At 28.8% G+C, this 22184-nt stretch overlaps 1 protein-coding gene across 2 annotated transcripts; it reads left to right on the top strand.

Annotated features, from left to right (window-relative positions):
• Positions 1 to 3528: 3528 nt before the first annotated feature.
• LOC101494976 (fanconi-associated nuclease 1 homolog) lies at positions 3529 to 12819 on the top strand. Of its 2 annotated transcripts, XM_012713429.3 has the most exons (14): positions 3529 to 3803; positions 3894 to 4339; positions 5096 to 5200; positions 6236 to 6491; positions 6576 to 6638; positions 7694 to 7768; positions 7895 to 8016; positions 8480 to 8547; positions 8636 to 8723; positions 8836 to 8976; positions 9047 to 9267; positions 10542 to 10815; positions 10925 to 11152; positions 11781 to 12819. In XM_012713429.3, exons 1-14 carry the CDS (start codon positions 3575 to 3577, stop codon positions 12213 to 12215), a joined length of 2751 nt encoding a protein of 916 aa, XP_012568883.1. In that variant the 5' UTR covers positions 3529 to 3574; the 3' UTR covers positions 12216 to 12819. The 2 variants fall into 2 exon arrangements, with proteins under 2 accessions (XP_012568883.1, XP_012568884.1); XM_012713430.3 differs by lacking the exon at positions 5096 to 5200.
• The last annotated feature ends 9365 nt before the right edge of the window (positions 12820 to 22184 follow it).

The raw sequence follows: 22184 nt of genomic DNA, 5'->3' as shown, positions 1-22184 counted from the left end.
ATAATTGGTTTCGTAAACTTTACAAATGAGTTAACTTTTGAACTTCTGGTTCAAACTAGTTTGTATGAAGATCAAGATGAGATAATAATATATTTCAATAATCATTTTAAGTTGTTTATTGTCTCCCCTAATGAAAACTAATTTATCAAATGGTAATAAACAAACTCATTTGTAAACAAGTCTCCAATTTTTTGACTGGATATACTCTATTATAAATGGAGATTTAATATCTCATATGTATTCTCAATATTTTCTCCAATTTGTTTTTACGTCCCATCTTAATCCATTATATTGGAGCAATCGAAGTATACACAACGCATCCAAAAAATCTCTTAGATGGAGAATATTAGGTTATCAATCAAAAACTGATTGTAAATTAAGGGAATGACTTACATATGTTAACTTATTGGCTTGATGCGAATCAATATCTCAACATACATGATTGCATGTTTTCAAAGTAAAACTTAGAAGTTATAATCTCACAAGTATTGGTCATAAATTAACTATACATGTGTAAATAATGGATCTTCAAGTCCATTTTTGTGTATGGTTATATGTTAATAATGTTACATGATGTTCAACATCAAATTCAATAAACATTCAATACTTTTCAAAGTCTTTTTAGATAAAAGATATTTCATAGTCAAATTAGTTCAGACAACAATCTCACAAACTTCTAGCTATGAGTTGACAACAAACATACGTGTTAACATTTAGTTTATGATCGATATATTGATCCACGTGGTTCACACGATTGATGTATAATTCACAAATACCACCTTATATATGATATGTAAATGTAAGAATTTATTTTCTCAAATTATCAACTTTCTTTGAGAACTAATAACACAGAATTATTGGATTGAAGAATCTTCTACCTTTTTAATATATTTTGACATAATTTTTTAAAACTATTTTTCGCATCGTAATAGATCTGAGATGTCCCAATCGATCTTGTCAACAACAAACGTTAAGATTATTTGTAAACTTCAGGTTTAAAATGATATGTGTTTCAATTGTTCTAATATATTTGAATCAATAGTAAACAATCACATCTTTCAAAAATTTGTATTCCAAATAAAATTTTATATAGAGATTATAAAGATTTGGTTTACCTTTTTATGTTATCATATACTTATATAAAGGACAACATTCTGTATATAAATAAATGAGAAAACAAAACTTCGTTCAACAAATAAAACTCAATAAATCAAACCTACATATTTTATTTAAATATCTATAAAATAAAATAAAAAAAGATAAAATATTTATTTGCTCATTTGAAATTGATCAAAATATACACATGAACTAAAACTTGAGAATTTCGAGAAAATGATTTAGCAACTCATATTATCAATAAAATTTATCTCTAAATATAAAGATGTCAACAATGCATATGTAAGATCCAATTACTTAAATAAGTTCCATAATGAATATTTGAATATTAAATCATATAAGAAAATGATAGTTTAAAATAATTACACTAAGAAGACTTAAAAAAAAAAAGTTAATATATTACTACTCATGGCTTACATGTAGAATGTATGAGACAAATATTTTATTTGTAATTCTTATTAAAACTTGAACATAAAACTAACAATATTACCAATATCATTTTGTATTTGGCAAAAGACAACAAGAAAAATAAGAACAAAAAATTTTATCTAATTCTTTTTATTCTTTCTCCCTATAAAATAATATCTTAGAATTCACATTATACATAAAAGACAAGTATTTTTATAAAAGATAAACTAAAACAAGAATATAAAATGATCTAGTTCTTTAGGAATTAGCAATATATATCAATTTTTCTATTATCCTTTCTTTCCATGAAATAATGTTTCTATATAGATAGATAATTGTCTTGATTTTAATACATTTGTAATACTTAAAAGAAATTGGACATATAACATGCATACTCATTATGATTTCATTAATGTTTACAATATTAAAATAACATATAAAGAGAAGAAAATGATAAACAATGACAACAGGAAATACGAATATAAAACATCTAATTCTTTTAGTAACTAGTCAACCATACCACGCGCTCTTCCTTTTATTTCTTCCTATAAAATGACATTTCTACAAATAATTCTATTATACTCATAACAATTTACTTCACTAATTTTAAGAAAAATAAATATCATAACCATAAATTACACTCATGGAATTTTTATCACTTTGACACATAATACATCAATATCGCATCAAAGAAAATCTCTATAATTTTCATAACCATAACATTAATATATAAATAAAAAATTATCTTGTTATCTTCCACATTTTCAATCAACTACTAATTTTTTTATTTAATAATAAATGTGACTAATCTTTCAAATATTCTTAAAAATATTTTTCTCAATCTTAACATATTCAAGTGGTATAGAAATATATATACTTATTTTTCTTTGTTTCAAATTCTATTAAGATCAAATAGATCTTCTAGACTTAGAGTTTAATCATGGTCTAGTTCTTCAATAATTCAACCACAAATCTTCGATAGCAATGTTCAAGAAAACTCATATTTGGGCGATCATTCCAGAATACTTTAATCACAAATAATTCTGTGGGATGTTTTAATTTTAATTTCGTTTTAGTTATTCAACAACTATATCACGTATGATCTTTATAAACAATGATTAAGAAAAATCATAATTTGAGCGATCCTTCATAGATATTTTTAATATCAAATTCTTCTAAAATTTAATAAGAATAAACAAAAAAAGATACAATAATTATAAAGTCAATAAAATTTCTCAACAAAATTTATATGTAGAAATATAAATAATTGACATGAGAAAAATACGATAGATGAGAGGAAATATAGATCAAGATTATAATTAAATTAATATAAACAGAAGAAGTATTCTTGCAGTGTAACCTAAAAAAAAAAAACTCATTCTCATCATTTGTATGGTAGAGAGAAAAAAATCTCATTATCATTATTTGTATGCTAGAGTATCGGGTTGATAATGTGTTATAAAATTAATTAAAACTATAGTAAGTTCTCATCAATTGTATGGTAGAGAATTGGGTTGATAATATGTTATGAAATTAACCAAAATTATAACAAAATATAAAATAATAGAGAAAAAACAAATAATAAAAGAATAGTATTATGCTCTACAAGATATTCCCTTTACAATATCACCAGTCATATTCATTGTGCATACATTTTGTAACTTACAAGCAGATGCATAATCTATCATAATGATTCACTAGCGAAGTGATTAAGACTCTAATTCATGGAAGTGTAAAGGGACCTCCACGAAATATTCATAACAAAATACATTTTATCTACAAGTGCATTAGAACAGTAATGAAAATACTATTACTTAGCTAAGCAAAAGGAAAAAAAAACAAATAAAATCAATATATTGATATATGATATACGTGTGAAATAAATAAAACACATAATATCGCAAATACTTAAAAAAATAAAGCGAAAATATTAGTTATATTATAAAATAAAGTATTAGTTAAATAAAATAAAATGAAAGTTTGATATAAAAAAGGGGAAAGGAGGCGGGAAATTGAAGAAGGGTTTCATTTCATTTGTACATTCATAATAATGGTGTTGAGCGGCAGAGAAAGTTTGATTCGATTAGTCGGTAAACGTCGTCGTTTCCTTCCCAATCGACACTCAATCCTCTCCGATCCCATTCCTAACCCTATCATCCCACTCTCACAACAACCCACTATAGCCGGTAACATTAACCCCCCAAACGACGTCGTACACTGCCCCATTTGTTCCCTCACACTTCCCTCAGATAACAACCACCTCATCAACTCTCATATCGGTATCATCATTCTTCCATTTCATTTCAAATTTCAATTTCAATTTCAATTTCAGTTTCATTTTTAATTTCAGTTTCAATTTCAATTTTCAGATTCGTGTCTCTCTCAACCTAAACAAAGCGGAACAAAACGAAAACTAACTCAACGAACCCTACTTCAGTTAAACTTCACGCGTCCCGACAATCTCACACACGCGCCGGATTACACGCGCCAAGAACAATTTCAGTTAACTGAAAATCACAGTGTTGATATTGATTCTTCGATTATTACTACAACTACTTCACCTTCTTTGCCTTCTATCTCCAACAATGTCGATACTAATCATGATATTATTGATGATAATCATGATATTATTGATGATAATCATGATATTATTGATGATAATCATGATAACGATGATAAAGGCAACGTCTTTGGAGTTAAGCTTGAAACTTTTATTGTGGGTCGGAGATATACTGATCAAGTGGAAATATGTGAGGGTGCCACATTCTCTCTTTTAAGAGACCCTCAAAATGTTAAGGATCCAAATGCCATCAAGGTTTTTGTTTTCTCTATATAATCTCTTTCCAAATTTTTAGATACCTGAGATTAATTTTCGTTTACTACAAGTGTAAAAAATTATACATTGTCAAAATAAATCACAACGACTCATATATACTCCATTAGGTCTCAAATATAAGCAAAAGTAGGTAAAAGAAAATGGCATATTTAGTTGAAATTCAGAACTAGATACATCAACTTTCTTTGACCCTACTTTTGCTTATATTCGAGACCGGAGTAGTATGACTTTAGAAGAAGTCGTTATGATTAAAGTCAGATGTTTTCAATTATCTGATTTTAGGATTGATTGACAATGTGAAAAACCTTTAAATCATTTTTCTTTCTAATATACTTGTAATTTGCACTACAAATTTGTTATGTAATTCCAAAGTTAGCTATATATAATATTTATATTAGTGTAAAATTTAGGTATAATGCTTTAGACACTTCTCTTATTGTTCCTCACTAAAACTGTATTTTTGGAAGGATTGGGAAAGAAGCTGTCTTTTGATAAACAATACTGTATTTTTGTGAGAGGAATAGTAAGAGGTAAGAACAACATCGATGACACTGAACTTAAGTTGTATTCTATTATTTATCTTAAAATATTCAGAAAGGGTAATTTAGTAACATCGATACATAAATTTTGCGCTTTTCTAAATATAAGTAACCAAATGTGCTTACAATTAGTGACATAGATATAATTTTCTAAGTGGAACTTTAAGGAATCAGTTGTTCCTCTTGGTTGTTTCAGGTTATTTCTGCAGATTCTGGGTGTTCTAGATTTCTAGGTTATCTCTCCCGTGAGCTTGCACAATATCTATCTCCTCTAATTGACAGCTATGGCATTGTAGTTCAGGTATTATGAAGTCTGGCTTGAGAGTGGGTTGTTCTAACTTCTATGTAATTAGTCACCCTTTGTTTAGCAATTCTCTTTTGCTCTGTCATTTTAACTTGTATATAACGAATTATTATTGATATAGAAAGCACTTAAGAGTTGGTCAACACCATGAACTTTTAACTAGTTGTTGATTTGTTGATTCAACTTACTCATCACTTTGTTGAAGCTCTTGTTCTATACTTGGTTTGGCAATTGTTTCACAAGTTGGACTTTTCATTGGCCATTGTTGACTTGTCAATAGTCTTTTGTTGTTTTAGCCAAACACTAGTTGAGTTGGAGTATCGACTAAGCCAACTATGAGCTCAAAATTACCAATCAATAAGAAACAAGTAAAAAGCATGTTCATTTGGATATTTCTTCTGCATAAATATATTAAAGTATGTAAATAATTCACAGAAAGCTCTAAAGCTTGATAATATGTACCCAAAATTATCTCTATTTAGTGCATCAGATTGGGGTTTATCAAGTTTCAATAAAGATGAAATTGTTGTTTTTCGCAGAAATCTGTTATAGGTATTTGATAATGGGTTAGCAATTGAGAGGAAGATTGAAGAAACCTAGGCATGTTATAGCTTTAAGATTGGTGCATCATGCTACCATGATTCTCGAGTGTTACCATTCTTCAATACAACTTATGCTACAAAAGTTTGGAATAGAATTCTAATTTCATAAAGACTGAGACTCTGTACTACTATTAAGCTCATATGGGGATTGAAAACAAATCCAATAATCCCCTATTACATTATGACCACTATTGGTATATATTTATTTGATAATTGCTCTAATTAGAGATTAACTAGAATTCTTCCAAAATTGTTAATCTACTTGATTAAGCTAGTTATAATCATAATGATTAACATTTTACAATTTTTACTTGCTAGTGATTTATTATTCCTGAGAAAAATTACTTGGTTCCTACAATCACTCTAGAAAATATGGATTAAGCTACTTGATTCAAGTCCTCATCATTTTGCTCTTTGGAACTTGTTCCAGGGACATGTCACTTCTGTTCCGAAACATTCTCTTGATGCTGTTCCAATTCAGATTATGTGCCACAGAACACCAAATGGTGAAAGCGAGTATGAAGATGAGACTTTTAAATGCTTATGGAAGAATGCTCAAGATGTTGTTGAATTTGCTATCAAGAATCCTTCATCTGTTAAGTATCAGCAGAATTTTTGTCTTATGCTACAAGAGGTGTTAAGAAATAATATTCACCTTCTAACAGAAGATGAAAAAACCTACATCGGTATTAATATTAACATAACTTGTGACTTTAATTTCCTTGAACCTTTTTTAGCAGATAGTTTAAACAGTGTTTCATCCATTGCAGAGTCATTCACTTCTCTCTCAAATGACAGCCAGAGGCTTTTTATTCGGCTATACACTAGAAAAGGTTTTCACTTTTTGGAATATTTGAAACTTATCATTTTTTATATGAAGCGCTTGCAATATTTATTAAGGGGTAAGAAGTAGTAAAGAATGAATATTGTGAAACATGGTAAAATGCAAAGACTGTTGAAAGAAATGACCTCATTAATAGAATAGAATTGAGTTTGTCGAGCTTCTCAGTAACTTTATATTCGAGGTTCTTGTAGATACTATATGCTATGCACAAAAGAGGTCATACAGTTATGTTCTGGAACATATCATTGGTCAGAGACTTCTTGAACATGCTAACATATAGAAACTACGAGCATTCTTCTTTAGCCATATCACCAACAGACTTCTTACACAACACTGTACCACACTACGACAACTTTGTTTGCCATTCATAGTGTTCCCAAAACTTTTGAACCCAACCAACGTACAATGCTATAAACATTAATGACACACTGGGTCAGAAAATATGCCAGGGCTTGTGGGAATTGAAGTAGTTGTGGTTTATGTAAAATAAATTTGCTTACAATTTTGATTTAGAACAATACTGTAAACATAAGATATCAACTATGTTATGCTTTATGATGTCTGGAAATTAGCAACATATCAGTTAATAATATCAATATTGCTTAGCTTTCTATATCAATGAAATAAAATTCTTGGAGAGATTTTGGGCCATGAAATGAAAAAGCTGATGCCAAGCTATGGTAGCTTAGGGATTAAGAACTTTGTATCCAAGTAGAAACTACAAAGCACTGGCACAAACACATACATGGACACCGAGCATGACACCAACACCGACACCGACACAAATGTCTATAATAATTTGAGATAAATAGAAGTGATTGAATGTAACCACATGTGTTAGTGTCATGCCGGCGTCAAAGATCAACACATGTCGAACACTGGACACGCCTTTGATTTGAAGTGTCGGTGCTATATAGAGTATAAACTATAGTGAACCAAGAGGTTGTGATGTAATACTTTTTAGCTTTCTTGATGTCATATTCATAATCATTTTTAGATTGTTTAGTGGAGTTGACTTATTTTTTATATTGGGCTCTTATGAAGGACCCTGGTTTCGCATGTCCAATATATCGTATCCTGAAATATTGGATGCTCAAAAGGCAGTCAAGGATCTTGCTGGTAATTTTGTATAAATAGTAAGGATTATTTTTATCTTCCCCTGCAAATATAATTGGTTTTGTCCTATTGGTAAATCTTCTTATTGCCACCTTTGTAATCTGTATCTTTGGGATGATTGTATTATAGAAAAAGAGTTTGTATGCTCTGTTGATCATGGAAATCAACTATGTGAAAGTGACATGAATGATATATTGGATGTGCTCACTGTCGCCGAGCTGCGTGAAATTTGGTCTTTCTTGCTTAAAAAGGTTGGAATTAATCGCTAGTTTTAGAGCCAAAATCTATTCTCACGGAAAATTTTGTTGTGATAATTTTTAGATGTTACATGCGTAATACATTTTACCATCTTTTCATTTAGATTGCTTTTATTATCATTATATAGGAGTGCAGTCTGAGCATGTATATCTATTATTATAAATGAGGGGAGCATTTTGGATGGATCCATCTAAATTTGGTTGTATCCATAGTAGATGCTCCTACATTGATAATTGGCTTCTGATGACTACATAGTGAGAGACATACTATGTGGACAGATACGGGTCAAACAATTGAACGTTTTACTGCGTTTCTCTATTTAAATGTTAATAAAGTAGCCATAAGCTGGAGGTTATGCATTTTGTACATGTTCTTTGTTTCCTCTTTCTTTCCCTGTCAATTCTCATGTTTATGAGCCAGCTATAAAATTTATTATATTCTATTTTGATGTTCTAGAGATGTGGTCACAGCATGAAGAAGCAGGATCTCATTTCATCTATTCTTTCTACCTATGCAGGATTGTGGTATCAAAATTTTAGTTCTTTTTACAATTTATGAAGGAGTCAGTTAATGCATTAATTAACACCTGATTTTTGCTGCTGCCGTATGCAGGCCACACCTATCAACTATGATTTTGGATAGAACTGGTTTCTGTATTAAGATTTCTTCAAAAGCTGAATCTCTTATCTGGCGTATTGAGGTGACTCACTTCTGTTGCTTCGATTGATTAAAGAATTAAGTTTGTTGGGTAATATTTAGTTCTGATATAAATGATTTTTTTTTTGTTTAAAAAAATGATTTTCCTTTTGTAGAGACTTTTCTTCTTAAATGGAGAACAGGATCTCTTGTCCTTTCTACTAGTTGATATAGGAAAGATCAAATATCCAACGTATTCTTGCACAATATTAGATCCAATATTCTCAAATCGCACGAATCTGCTCGCATACGAAGAGGTAGAAGTCCAATTTCCAATATACTTATGGCCTTCTGTTCCTTCTTCCGTGCATAATTTTAGTTTTTCAGGCCATTGAAGTGGCACAAATTATGGATGAAGCTCTTGATGCAAACAGAACTGATGTGGTATTGAGGTGCATAGAGATTGCTGAATCCCGTGTGTCCACTGTGTTGCCCATCCAATACTCGACTTCTGAATCACAATCTACATTTCATCACATTTTTACAGCACCATGGATATACTCCAAAGTGATTACATTAGGGATTTCCTTTCTTGAGCAAGAGCGCAGGTATGGAGGTTTGTGGTTTTTAATACACAAACACTTACACATTTTGAAGAATAAGTTATAGCAGAAACATTTACTTGTGTAATATGGTATAACTAAAATCCAGTTCTAGGAAAAGACAACTGGAAATTGAAGGGAAAACAAAATTATTTCGAAACAAATTTCCTCCATTATTTCTCAGATGTTGCAATCACTTGATGTGGATCGACCTCCCAAGTCCAATACACCCTTGAAAATAAGGATGGACATGTTTTATCAGGTTTACAAATTACAATACCTTCCGTTCTTCCACAAATGTCCATACCCAACACTATAATGTCCTTATTTAGTTGGAATATAACTTAAAACTTGTTGCGGAAAAATTTATCTCCTATACATTTGCTGCTTCACATATACTACTAGTCGAACTACAATAATTTAGAGTCACGAGACTAAGGACCTGTTTCTTTAAAGCTTTTGAAAAAAGTGGGTTTTAAATTGTGAAGAAATCATTTATTTTTCAGAAATTTGATCTAAATTGGATGCTACTTTTTGTTCAATTCAGTTACAAAAATTGATATATTTTAAAAGATAGTCATAGTTAAACTATTGTGATGGTGGCTGAGTCATTGATGATCTTGTTTAGCTGTTTGTTATTCATAAAATTGGGGTTCGGCCTAACAACCCTTATAAAACCGACTTATAAGGTGATAGATGTTTTCCACTTATAAACATATTTCCGGGCCATATCTCATCCGATGTAAGCTAGGTAGTGAATCACGCCGTGCGAAACACGAAAGCTGCCGTTCTGGCTGTGATCGTGGGTCACAGGCCGAGATGCTTTAGTTCTTCCCTTTCTTACTTATTACTTAATTTTTCTTACTTATTCCTTCTTTCTTTTCTTACTTACTCCTGTTTTCTTTTTTTCTGTTATTTTCTAAGTTTTTTTTGCCTCTGTTTATGTATTCATCTTTTATTTCCTTAACTTTTGTTGGTATATAAATGTATCTTTTAATTAAGACTTGTGGGTTTATATTGGTATTTATGAATATTTCAGAGTTTGAGTCATTGTTTAGTTTTGCATAAAAATATATGTTTATATAGTATTATTCATGTAATTTGTCCAAAATAGTAGTGGCAAACCAGGATATCCTGCTATCCCATTTTTTGAGGTTGGTTGCGACGCACCACCATCTGGGATTAACTACCTACTTAATGTAGATATGGTATTATGGTTGCAATTTATTCATCATGTTGTGTACTACAGATGGTGAAAAAAAGCAACTTCTGTTTCTCAGGTACAGGGACACAGTTGAGTTACTTAAGTGGCTGCAAAATGTTTACACTTGTGATGTAAAAAGAGGATATTGGACACTGAGATTATCAGTTGACCTGGAGCATCTGGGTTACATTGATGAGAGCCTTCAAGTAGCCGAAAATGGGTTGCTGGATCCATGGGTGCGGGCTGGTTCTAGAATGGCATTGCAAAGAAGGGTTCTTCGCTTAGGAAAACCACCAAGACGTTGGAAAGTTCCTAGTTTTTCAAGGTCTGTACTGCGTAAGATCCCTGAGGTAATTGCTTTCTGATTCTGGTTTCTACTATTCTAGCGAAATTGACATTATAGGTTTCCTTCAACATTACGGCCTTCTCAGTTTCACTTTGGCTCATGTGATTTTTCAGGTTTGTGTTCAAGGGAGACCTTTGAATTCTGAATTGGGAGCAAAAAACAGGTTTTACAATGAAGAAGGGATGCAGTGTGGAGTGGAAGAGTTTGCTTTGCATTATTATGCTGGGGAGGGATGGCAAGGTGTTCATTCAGAGAGTGGCATATGGTTAACTATTTTTGGGCTTCTTATGTGGGATGTAATATATTCTGATGTGCCTAATGTCTTCTATAATAGATTTCAGGTACGTTTTATTCAATGAGTAATTAACCTTCCATCATTTTTCAAGTTTCAACTTTTTGCTGCATTTGTATATTTCCTATGTGATTTATTATAGTTGGTCATGGGAATAAAAACTTATCAGATTCGTAGAAAAATAAGATGGCAGAATATTTTTTAATGTGCTTGAGTGATTTGCACTTGGCTGAAATTCTATTTATGCTACACACTCTTAGCAATAAATGCAATTTACATTTAGATTAATAATTTTGCTACTTCCCAAGCATGTATGATATTCTCTAGATACATGCCTAATTATGTACATGAACCAAATTGCTACATTTCCCAATACTAATATTAATTCCAACACTATTTACCAACACAAATAGGAAAGTGGCACATGAATGAGGTTCTATTTCCGACAGTTTCATAGAGATTTTTGATATAAATAAATGCTATTTTCTCCTTTTCTAACTTATTTTGCATTACTAGTCCAGTCAAGCAAGTTAGCATGTTTAAATCCATATGGTCTCACTGTGGACACAGTGATTTTTTCAGATTTACTTAATAGGGTTTAAAAAAATAAATCTTTAATGTTATAGACTTGTACTTTGTATTTGATTATGAACACTTATTAGTCTTTGAATTTACAGACTGCTCCTTTGGATTTGGGTACCGATGGCTTTTATAAGGCGAGAAAGAGTATCATAGAATCCCATCTGCAGCAAATCCGTGATGGCATGGCTGAGGAGTTTCTTATCAAGTCATGGGAAACACATAATGGAACAGCTTGTAGAGGAGTTAACTGGGACCGCCATTCTTTAGATGAGCTTCGTGCTGCTGTTACTTGCGTTGGTGGCTCTTGTTTGTCATCCTTCTGCCAGCTTCTTTGTGAAGACTATCGGAGCTGGTCTAGTGGAATGCCCGATTTGCTGCTATGGCGTTTCTGTGGAGAATACAGTGGTGAAGCCAAGCTTGTTGAAGTGAAAGGCCCCAAGGATCGACTCTCGGAACAGCAGCGAGCATGGCTACTGATGCTTATGGATTGTGGATTTACGATCGAGGTTTGTAAAGTGAAACCTTCATAGATAAACACGAATCATTACAGGCTGCCTGCTTAAAATTGCAGTATAAGTACATAGAAGATTTCACTGCTAAATTTCACCATGAGAAGTTCACCGCGAAATTTCATTATCAAGTTAGAAGCACTATTCTTGGAAAGAAAAGGAATTGCTCTGTGGACCAAAAGTGAACTGTTCTGGACTGAAAGTAAATTGATCTGCCAAAGGAATATAAAGAAGTCAATGATTGATGAAGTACCAAAGATCAGATCAAAATACAGTGGTCCCACATAATGAAGTATCTAAAAGGCAATGATTTAAAAACCAGACCAAACCTTCCAAATCAACCTGTTGAATTGGAATCTACAAATTTACCGGTTGGTTTGATTTCAGTTGTACCACAATCTGATTGAACTGCGGTTCAATTAGTTTCTATTTTTTTTTTTTTTTTTTTTTTTTTTTTTGTTTATTTTACTTTTTGTATGACAAAAAATACTTTATTTATTTGTCATTCAGTTGTACTTTATTTTACCACGATTGGAGGTTTTGATCTTTAGTCCAGCTTTTAAAACATTGTTGAAAGGATTTTGTAACAAGCTTTGTTCTTTATGTTTACTTTTTGCCTCATTCAGTCAATTTGTTCCAAGCCTCTAAAAAAATCATAATCAAGACCGTGGTTTGTTAAGTGAGATGAGTTATCTCGTGCTAGTGTAAATTGAATTATTGAATGTTGACCTCAATCACAAACGAATATAATTGGTTTCAGGGATTTGTTGAAACATCACCATACTTTGAATTGTACTATCAACTACCACAGTCGACCCTTTTCATTTATCTGTCTGTTTTAGTCCTCAGTTTAGGATGTTTATTTAAAGCTATTTTCTCCATTTAATTTATGGCCAGGTTTATTAGTTAGATAACATGTGATTTGGTTTATGATGTCTTATTGGGCTTTTTAGTATAACTAGGTAAGGTGATTTGGTTTATTATATCTTATTGGACTTTTTAGTATAACTAGATTAAGAGTAATTTAATCTTTTTATACTTTACTATATATACTCTCTGGTTTTGAATGTAAGAGAAAGTTAGGTCAATAAAAGTTGACATATTTGGTTTAAAATTTGGATCAAATACATATTTGGTTTTTGTTAATTCATTTTCTCTTATATTTGAGATTGGAGGGAGTATATATAAGGAGGAGATTTGTTGACTCTAGTAGTTACTCTATGATGAGTTATTCTACTTAATAACTAAATATTAATGACGGATTTTATTAATTCAACCGTCAAATCAAAAGTTCTTATTGAGTAGATAACTCTACAAATTTTTATAAAATTTTAAACCTATTTGCTATTTTATTAAATAATTTCAAATTAACGTATAATAAGTTTTTAAAATATAAGTAAATATCGATGGTTAGATTAAATAGCTACGGATTTTAGATTTATATAGAATTTTGTATGCTTGATCGTTAATATATTATGTCAATAATCAACGATTGGATTGATGAAATATGTCGTTGATATTGAGTTATTAAGCGAGATAACTCATCACATAGTTATTTCTAGAGTTAAAGGTCCCATATATATATTCTTTTTGAACTCTTTTATTTGTAACATTTTAATATTAAATAAACTATCAATTTAGTTCCTGAATGATCACTTTCTCTTCATACTAGTCTTTAAACTATTAAAATCTATCAAAGATTATAAAACTGAATACTCATTTTGTTTATTGCTCATCATCAAAGAGATGAAATGTATTTTACATAATGCTTAATTACTAAATAATAACCAACTATTAAAATAGAAAGTTAATAAGTTAGGAAGGTCTAACACCCCCTCAAACTAGAATGAATGTCAAGTAATCCTAGTTTGGGAGTAAAGAAAGTAAAAAGACCAAAATGCAAAGATTTAGTAAATAAATCTGCAATCTAATTAGTCTTAGGAATAGGAGGCAGATGAATGACACCAGCTTGTAACTTATCTCTGACAATGTGACAATTCATCTCAATATGCTTGGTGCGTTCGTGAAAAACAGGATTAGAAGTCATTTACATAGCAGACTAATTGTCACAAAAAATCTAGACAAGAGTGGAATGATCAATTAGAAAGTCATGAAGGAGATATAACAACTATTGTGCTTCAGAGGTAGCATGTGCATGTGCACAATACTCTGCTTTAGAGGATGAATGAGATACAATTAATGGGTTATTTCTTGCTCTTCCATGAAATTAAAGAGAACCCAATGTAAAAACATAATCCAAAAGTAGATCTCGCAGTATCTAAACATGCCCCCCAATCGAAATCGCAAAACCCTTTCACATTTAAAGAAGAGGAACTATTGTAAAATGAGCCGCAACCAAGACTAGTCTTTATAGTTAGGAAGGTCTAACAAAGATCCCAAAACTATTAACTAATCAAACTATTTAATCTACATGTCAATTTTCATTTTTAATTATTTAGTTATTAAATTAAGAAAATATATTGATATAACTTCTAAATTATCGTAAAAAACAACAATAATGTAGTCCCTCAACTAAACAAATAAATTGATTAGCATGTGTAATCTGATAAATCATTTAAACCAATATACCACAAATTATTCTTTCATTTTCACATCATGATTAAAACTCCTGCTATTGCATAAACATAATGTAAACAATTAAACATTGTTTAAACCAATATGGAAAATGAAAAACTAATAAATCAAGTGTTATGTAAACTAGGAATAAACTAAAAGAGTTCATTGAAAAAATTAATTATGCGTAGGCGAAAAACCAATATTGATTTTATGTGTTTATTGGTGATACTTTATTGATTATATTTGACTTATTTTCATAGTTTAAGACATGGTTTTAATCTACATATCATTATATGGCTGTAATATTTCGATTGTGGTGGTGTAAACATCGCAATACCCACAATACCTGCAATTACAATTTAAAACCAGAGTTTAAAAACTAAACAATTAAAAAATAGTCAATTGAGGGACATTCAAACGAGAAAATAGAAATGGACTAAATAATTGAGTTAAAGAATATTTAAATTTTTTTTAGTAGATTTAATAATTTCGGGACCAATTTAAAGAGAATAATAATTTGTAGACCAAATTAATAGTTTATTTTTTTGATATTGCATCGAAATCCTATCCTCCTTTTGTTCTCTTTTTCTATAATTCTCTACATCGTTAACAATACTACATTATTATCATCTATAGTCTATACTATACTATGCCACTTCACTACTTTCAACATTTGTGCAAAATTAGAATCAATTTCAATACAAGAAGCACCATAAAACGGGGTACAAACCATCATTTTTTAAATAAATGGAGATTTTTATTAATATATTTTTTATGCATGAATGTCTAATTAATGTCATATATTTTGAGAATTTGTGCATTTATATTATTTGTTTGTTTAAAAATTATAATAATGAAAAAAAATAGAGATTATGAAAAATGGAGAGGATTCTAATCACATAAAATGTAACGGAGTAAAAAATATTAGAAAAATAACACATTAGATCTACATTTTTTTAACAACTAAAAAAATTGAATATATTAAAGAAAAATTCCAAACACAAAAGGTGCTTAGAACAAGTATAAAATAAACAATAATTTTTTCTATTAACTGACCAAAACAAATCAAAAACTCAAAGATCAAACTACTCAAACAGGAAACAAATCATTTAATCACAAACTATGTCTATGCACATTAATGGTAGGGAGTACATTTGGTTATATCCATAACAAATTCCATTTACATGCAATTTGATCCACCACATGTTAAAAATTTAATCGACTCAATAATAAGATTTGTATTCAAAATATGTGAAAAAAATCGCCTCATTTCTTGATTTCCAAATCGTCCATATCACCGTAAACCAAACTAAGTTAATTATTTGATGCATTACAAGACTACATCTAAAAAGGTTATCAAATTGATTAGCGTGATTGATTGCATCCATAGGAAATACACCAGATAGTCAAAGTCAATTCAAAACACCATATCCCATATATCCATAAAAAGGGCAAACAAAGAATAAATGACAAATTGTTTCAACTTCCCCACAACCTATTGTACATTGTTGAACTTCAAAAGAAATAATTCCTCGACATAACAAATTATCCTTTTTAGACAACCTATTTTGAAATAATCTCCAAACAAATAATAATACTTTTGAATGGACAAACGAATGTCATACTAAGTCTTGAAATGGAGTTTGGGTGACACTTGCGGAAAAATCCTCATGCGACATAAAATACGCCCCTTTTACTGAATACAATCATTCTTACGTATTATTCTACAACCATTTATATGTTCCATTAATCTGCAAATAAACGTTAGCTAATAAAGTTCTACACTACTCCATTAATCCCTCTTCCCACAAAAAAAATTGTTCTTGTCATCTCCACCCTTGAACACCCTCAAGTTGCAACAACTCTAATATGACTTCTACCATTCTCTCTCATGAAAACAGATTCTCTATCTTTAGTGATTGGTGACTTTAGTGTATTTTAAAGTAAAATTAGTGCAAAACAATATAAATAATCTACTAAATTTCTCACATTAAATTTACATGATCGGGTTTGAGTGAAAGAATAATGTTAGTGACTCGATATATTCCACCAAACAAATATTACTATGGTACAACCCTTTGAATGAGTTTAATTTTCACATGCGTACAAAAATACATTGTTGGTAGATCACAACCATTAATATGTGCGATCTTAAAAATAATTATGATAAAAATCAAATATTTTTAATAATTTGATAGTTGTGATTAATTGAAAGTGTAACACTCATTATAATAACCGTGTATCTAAATGAAATCCATTTAAAAATAGTAGATAATAAAAACTTTGTACCAATAATATGATCATAAAAGAATTAGATCATAACTTGGGCTACATAATTGGGTGAAAATGGTGTGAATCCTGCTCGTGTAAATCATAGGTAAACTAAAATATTTGTTAAGTTAGGTTTTTATCTCTAAGACTCCAACGTTTGTAATTTAAGAGATTAAAATGTATAATGTTTGTAACTTACGAGATTATAAGTATCATTTTAGAAAATAATATCTCTAAATATAAACACCTTTTCAAGTTACTATGTGTATTTATTATTTTTTCTTAATATAATTCTTATCGATACTATTATCATAGCTCCAGATTGATTATCAATCTCCGTTTATGCAGAATTTCAGCATTGATCTCCTTATTTCTGCATAAGTGTATAATTATTCACCAAACTGTTTTGTACAAAATCAAGGCTCCATATCGAAGCTGTAACATCAATAATTACATATGAATATTCAAGGATCATTAAACACAAGATAAATCTGATCAAGAATAAAGAAACAACCCAGTCAACAAAGTTCAAATGCTGGAATATTTTTAATCACATATATTGATTTTTGTCAAAACTGACAGAGCACTATCAACAGCTCTTGTGACCATTATTAAATGCTCCAAACACCTATAAAAGAAATGTCAATGTCCAGAAAAAAGGCAGACCTTCAAGTGCTATAAAAGTTTCATAAATCATTCACATTCACATACTTAAAATTCTCATTTTCACAAAGAAGAATCAATTTTGAACTGTTATATCATACTGTATCATTACTACTGTATTCTTTGTAAGGAATCGAATCTCAAACAAGAGTTGAGACATCTCAAATTCAATCAAAACAATCTCAACATTATTGTAAAACTCAAACTATAAGAGTTTAATTATAGTTTGAATAGATTGTAACGAATTCTATCAAGATCGATAGGTGATTAATTTACTTTCTGGGTGGAAAGAAATAGAGCTGGTAGCAGATCAAGGTTGATCTGAACTAGGTTCTGTAAAACCAACAATGTTTTTTTGTTTTAAACACTTAGTGAAAAATCTCACGGTTGTGAGGACTGAATGTAACCCGGATTGAGTGAATCAGGATATATCGTTGTGTGATATCTCTTCCCTTATCTATTTACTTTCAGTTTGATTGATTATCAAGTTAAATACATAAACTGAATTACTGATTTTAACTAACCAAGAACGTTCTCCATTTTCTGGTTAAAATCAAGAACGTTATCCGTTTTCTGTTTTCACAATCAAGATTAATCTTAAGTTATTTTCTTAAGTTTTTAACAGAAATTTTTAAAAGGTGCATTTACAATTCAAACTTCCCTTCCTTGTAAATCGACATTGTTACTTCAATAAGTATCATATGAGAAATTATAAATATCCTTTAAAAACATAATATTTAAATATAAACACCTTTTCAAGTTACTATGTGTATTTATTATTTTTTCTTAATATAATTCTTATCGATACTATTAATTTATCTTAAAAAACGAAAAGTAAAACTGAATACATTCATGTATTAAAGATATTTAGTAACATCTACACATAATGTCACAAAAAAAAAAATAACATTCACACATACAATTTTTTTTAAAAAAATTTATACATAAAATTGACACGTTAAATTTATAATATTTTTTTTTTAATTTATATGAAAAATGACATGTGGGCTTAAAATTAGGGCTGAAAGTCGGAAATATTTTGAAAGAGTTGTGTATATATAGATAATTTTTCTAAAAGGTGTTTATAATTACTATCTTCGACCTTAAAGCTATTTGGTTCAACGCAAGGGAGAAGAGAAATTTTAACATAGAGAGAATGGGAGGAGAGATTTTTATTTTTATTTTTTAATGATTTTGTGTTTAGCTTAAATGAATGAAGAAATTTTAAATAATTTTTATATTGTTTTAGTTCTCTCTCCTTTCAAATCTTTCAAAATGGAGGAAATAAATTTAACTTAGAGAAATTTTGGCTCCTCTCTTCTCCACTTCGTTTTTAAAAATTGAACAAAACACAAAAACTTAAAAGTATTCCCTCCCCTCCCCTCTAGCTAACTCTAACCAAATATACCCTAAATATTGCAAAAGTGAATAAAAGAAAATTGATATTCTCTTCATTCCTTTTTAATTGTCATATTTGCAGAAAATTTATTTTTCAATTTAATTGTCATTTTCAAAGTTCAATCAATTTGTTAATAATATTCTTAGTTATTAATTTCACAGAGAAATATATAAGATACGACAATAAATAATCAAAGATATTATAAGAAAAAAATTAATAATAACATCATAAGTAACAAATTTTATTGAATGTCTTAATATATATATAGGCTTTTTAATAATATTAATATTTTTATTTTAAAGTCTCCATAAAACCTTCTAATTATAGGTCCACTATATATATATATATATAATAACATATTTAAAAGTATCGATAACAAAAAATTCATTGAATAATTTTAAAATATAAAATATCATAAAAGATAATTATAATTTATAAAAACTTTATATATTTTGAATTTATTTAATCATTATAATTATGTAATAATATTTTATAAGAGTTGTTGATATTTTAGTTAAAATATATATACTATTTGTTTACCCTCAGTCAAATAAAATTTCTAAATCATTAGCTAGAAAGGAATATATATTAAAAGGTGCTTCTATTTTTTATGATAAAGACAAAAAAGTATACTAAACTTTTTCTTATACTAATAAGGATAAGTAGTATTATTTTGTTTGTGGGGACAACGATACAATTACAAACACAATAACATGTTGAAGACGAAAACATCGAGACAAGATTTGACGCAAAATGAGAGTCCCTTTGGACCCCACATCTAACGTCACGTGCCCCCTCAATCAATCCCATTAATTCATTCACTATTTTCACATTCTATTGCAATTCCCAAACCCATAATAATGACGATGAGTGGAGATGGAAGAGATAAACTAGAAATATTTATGTTCAAAAAGGTAGGGGAAAATGATACAAATTTTTAATGATTTTATATCCGATACATTATTATTTTAATTTTTAAAAATATAAAACGATATTATTTTGATATTTAATTCATTTAAAAATGTAAATTAATATTTGAATCATTAATATAGTTTTTAAAGATATAATAATTATTATAAAAATTCTTAGAAAAATAAATTTATTGTCATTAGAGACTAAACTGATCAATATTTTATTGATTTAAAAACTAATTTATTTTTTGAGTGAGTTTAGAATTAAAATGACACCATCCTACACATTTGAGATTAAAATGATTGTTTGATTTGTTTTGTGTTTGTTTCAAAGAAAATAAATAAATTTTTAATATTTTTTTAATTATGTTGAGTCTCTCCCTTCCAAATTCCCAAAATAAAAAAAAAAAACAAAAACCATTTTAAAAGAAATTTTGCTTTTCTTTTCTCCTCTCCTCTTCTAAAAAATGAACCAAATATATTTTTCCCTCTACTCCACACTCTTTTGTCTATCTCCAACCAAACACACTCTTATTCTCTTAGTAGTAAAATTTACTCGATCAATTTTTTGAAGTTTGTTATTCACTATCTAGCTTAGGTCCATTTTTTCAATGAAAAAAAACTAAGTCCATTTTCTTAGATGATTTTTAACTTAAAATACACTTTCATAATTATAATAAAACTTTGAGAAAATTATGAATTTTAAGTATTGATTAAATTAAAAACACATGACAAAATGCACATAAGTATTGTCTATTTACAATTTAGGAAAAAATGTTCATTTAATTTGTAAAAAGAAGTATTGAAAATTCTAAATAATACTGTTAGATATATTGTTCTAATATGAAAATGTGATCTAATGCTAATATTGTTCTAGTTTTGAGAACTTGGCCGATGACAAATATGTTTCTCGAATATGAATTATTATAAGTTTCAAATGATTCATTTGTATTTTATAATTATTTTCATTTTTATTTAGAATATATAAAAAATATTAAATTTAATTAATTAATTAATAATAAATTGTATCTTTTATGTGAATTATACACTTCAATTATTTCTTTGGCGACTCATTTGTAGATAAATGTGAAAAATGGAAATGTGAAAAATTAAAGCAAGTGTACTATAATAAATTATTATCATTTGTCATAGTATGATTTTTGTAATATATTACAATTACAATATTATAACTATTCTCATTTTATTTAAAAGATATCAACAAAATATTAAATTTAGCTAATTAGTTAATAATAAATATTTGCAACGTGTGTGAATTGTACGTTCAATGACTTCTTTAATGATTCGTTTGAACTCTTTAATGATTCGTTTCTAAAAAAACATCATGATAAAATTAAAGTATGAAAAAAATTATAATTAACGCAAATTAATTGTTCTCATTTTTATGTCCATAATATTAAAAATAAGTTATTTTAATTAACTATTTAGGGAAAAACATTGGTGTGGGGTATGGTTTTTATAATATTATAATTATTCAATTTTTATTTGGAAGATAAACAATTAATAAATTCAACAAATTGAATAGTATTTTGTGTGTTTTGTATATGGAATGTATGCTCCAATGACTTTTAATAACATATTTACAATAAAACGACTTAAAAATTAAAATATGAAAAATTTATAGTTATTGTGTTATAATTTTTCTCATTTTTATATAGATGACATTAAAAATACATTAATTTTAATTAACTATTTAGTGATAATCATTTTCTTGTGTATGATTTTTTTAATAAATTATAAAACAAATATATTTTATAATTATTGTCATTTTTATTTAAAAGATATAAATTAATATTAATTTAACTAATTGATTAGTGACAAATATTTCCATTCAAACTCATGCTCTCAATAAAGCTTATGCAAAATATTAATATGACAATCACTATAATTAGATGTATATTGCAGATAATTTAGGTCTGTTTAAATGGAATAAACTAACCTTGCCAACAGAAATTAAAGAGAATTTTTTTTGTTTGATTGTTAGCTTGGACCAAAGAGACAAGGCATATTCAACTCACTAGATAAATAGATTATTTTTTTGTTTATATACTCTCCATAAGATTCTAGATAGTGGTTATTTTAGCTTTATGAATTTTATGATGACATTATTATGTTGAGGAATGTTCTGATTTCTCTGACAAAGAAAGAGTG

The sequence above is a fragment of the Cicer arietinum genome, chromosome 3 (assembly GCF_000331145.2).
Source record: "Cicer arietinum cultivar CDC Frontier isolate Library 1 chromosome 3, Cicar.CDCFrontier_v2.0, whole genome shotgun sequence".
Classification (NCBI taxonomy): Eukaryota; Viridiplantae; Streptophyta; class Magnoliopsida; order Fabales; family Fabaceae; genus Cicer; species Cicer arietinum.
The sequence above is the reverse complement of the archived record's forward strand: the minus strand, read 5'-3'. Positions and strand labels throughout refer to the sequence as shown.

What these genes read in the sequence shown, in the direction of transcription:
- LOC101494976 (XM_012713429.3), top strand. Translation starts at nt 3,575, where the DNA reads ATGGTGTTGAGCGGCAGAGAAAGTTTGATTCGATTAGTCGGTAAACGT. An exon ending in GGCAGTCAAGGATCTTGCTG is followed by an intron (nt 7,769 to 7,894) that starts GTAATTTTGTAT and finishes ATTGTATTATAG; the next exon opens with AAAAAGAGTTTGTATGCTCT. An exon ending in CTCTTATCTGGCGTATTGAG is followed by an intron (nt 8,724 to 8,835) that starts GTGACTCACTTC and finishes TTCCTTTTGTAG; the next exon opens with AGACTTTTCTTCTTAAATGG.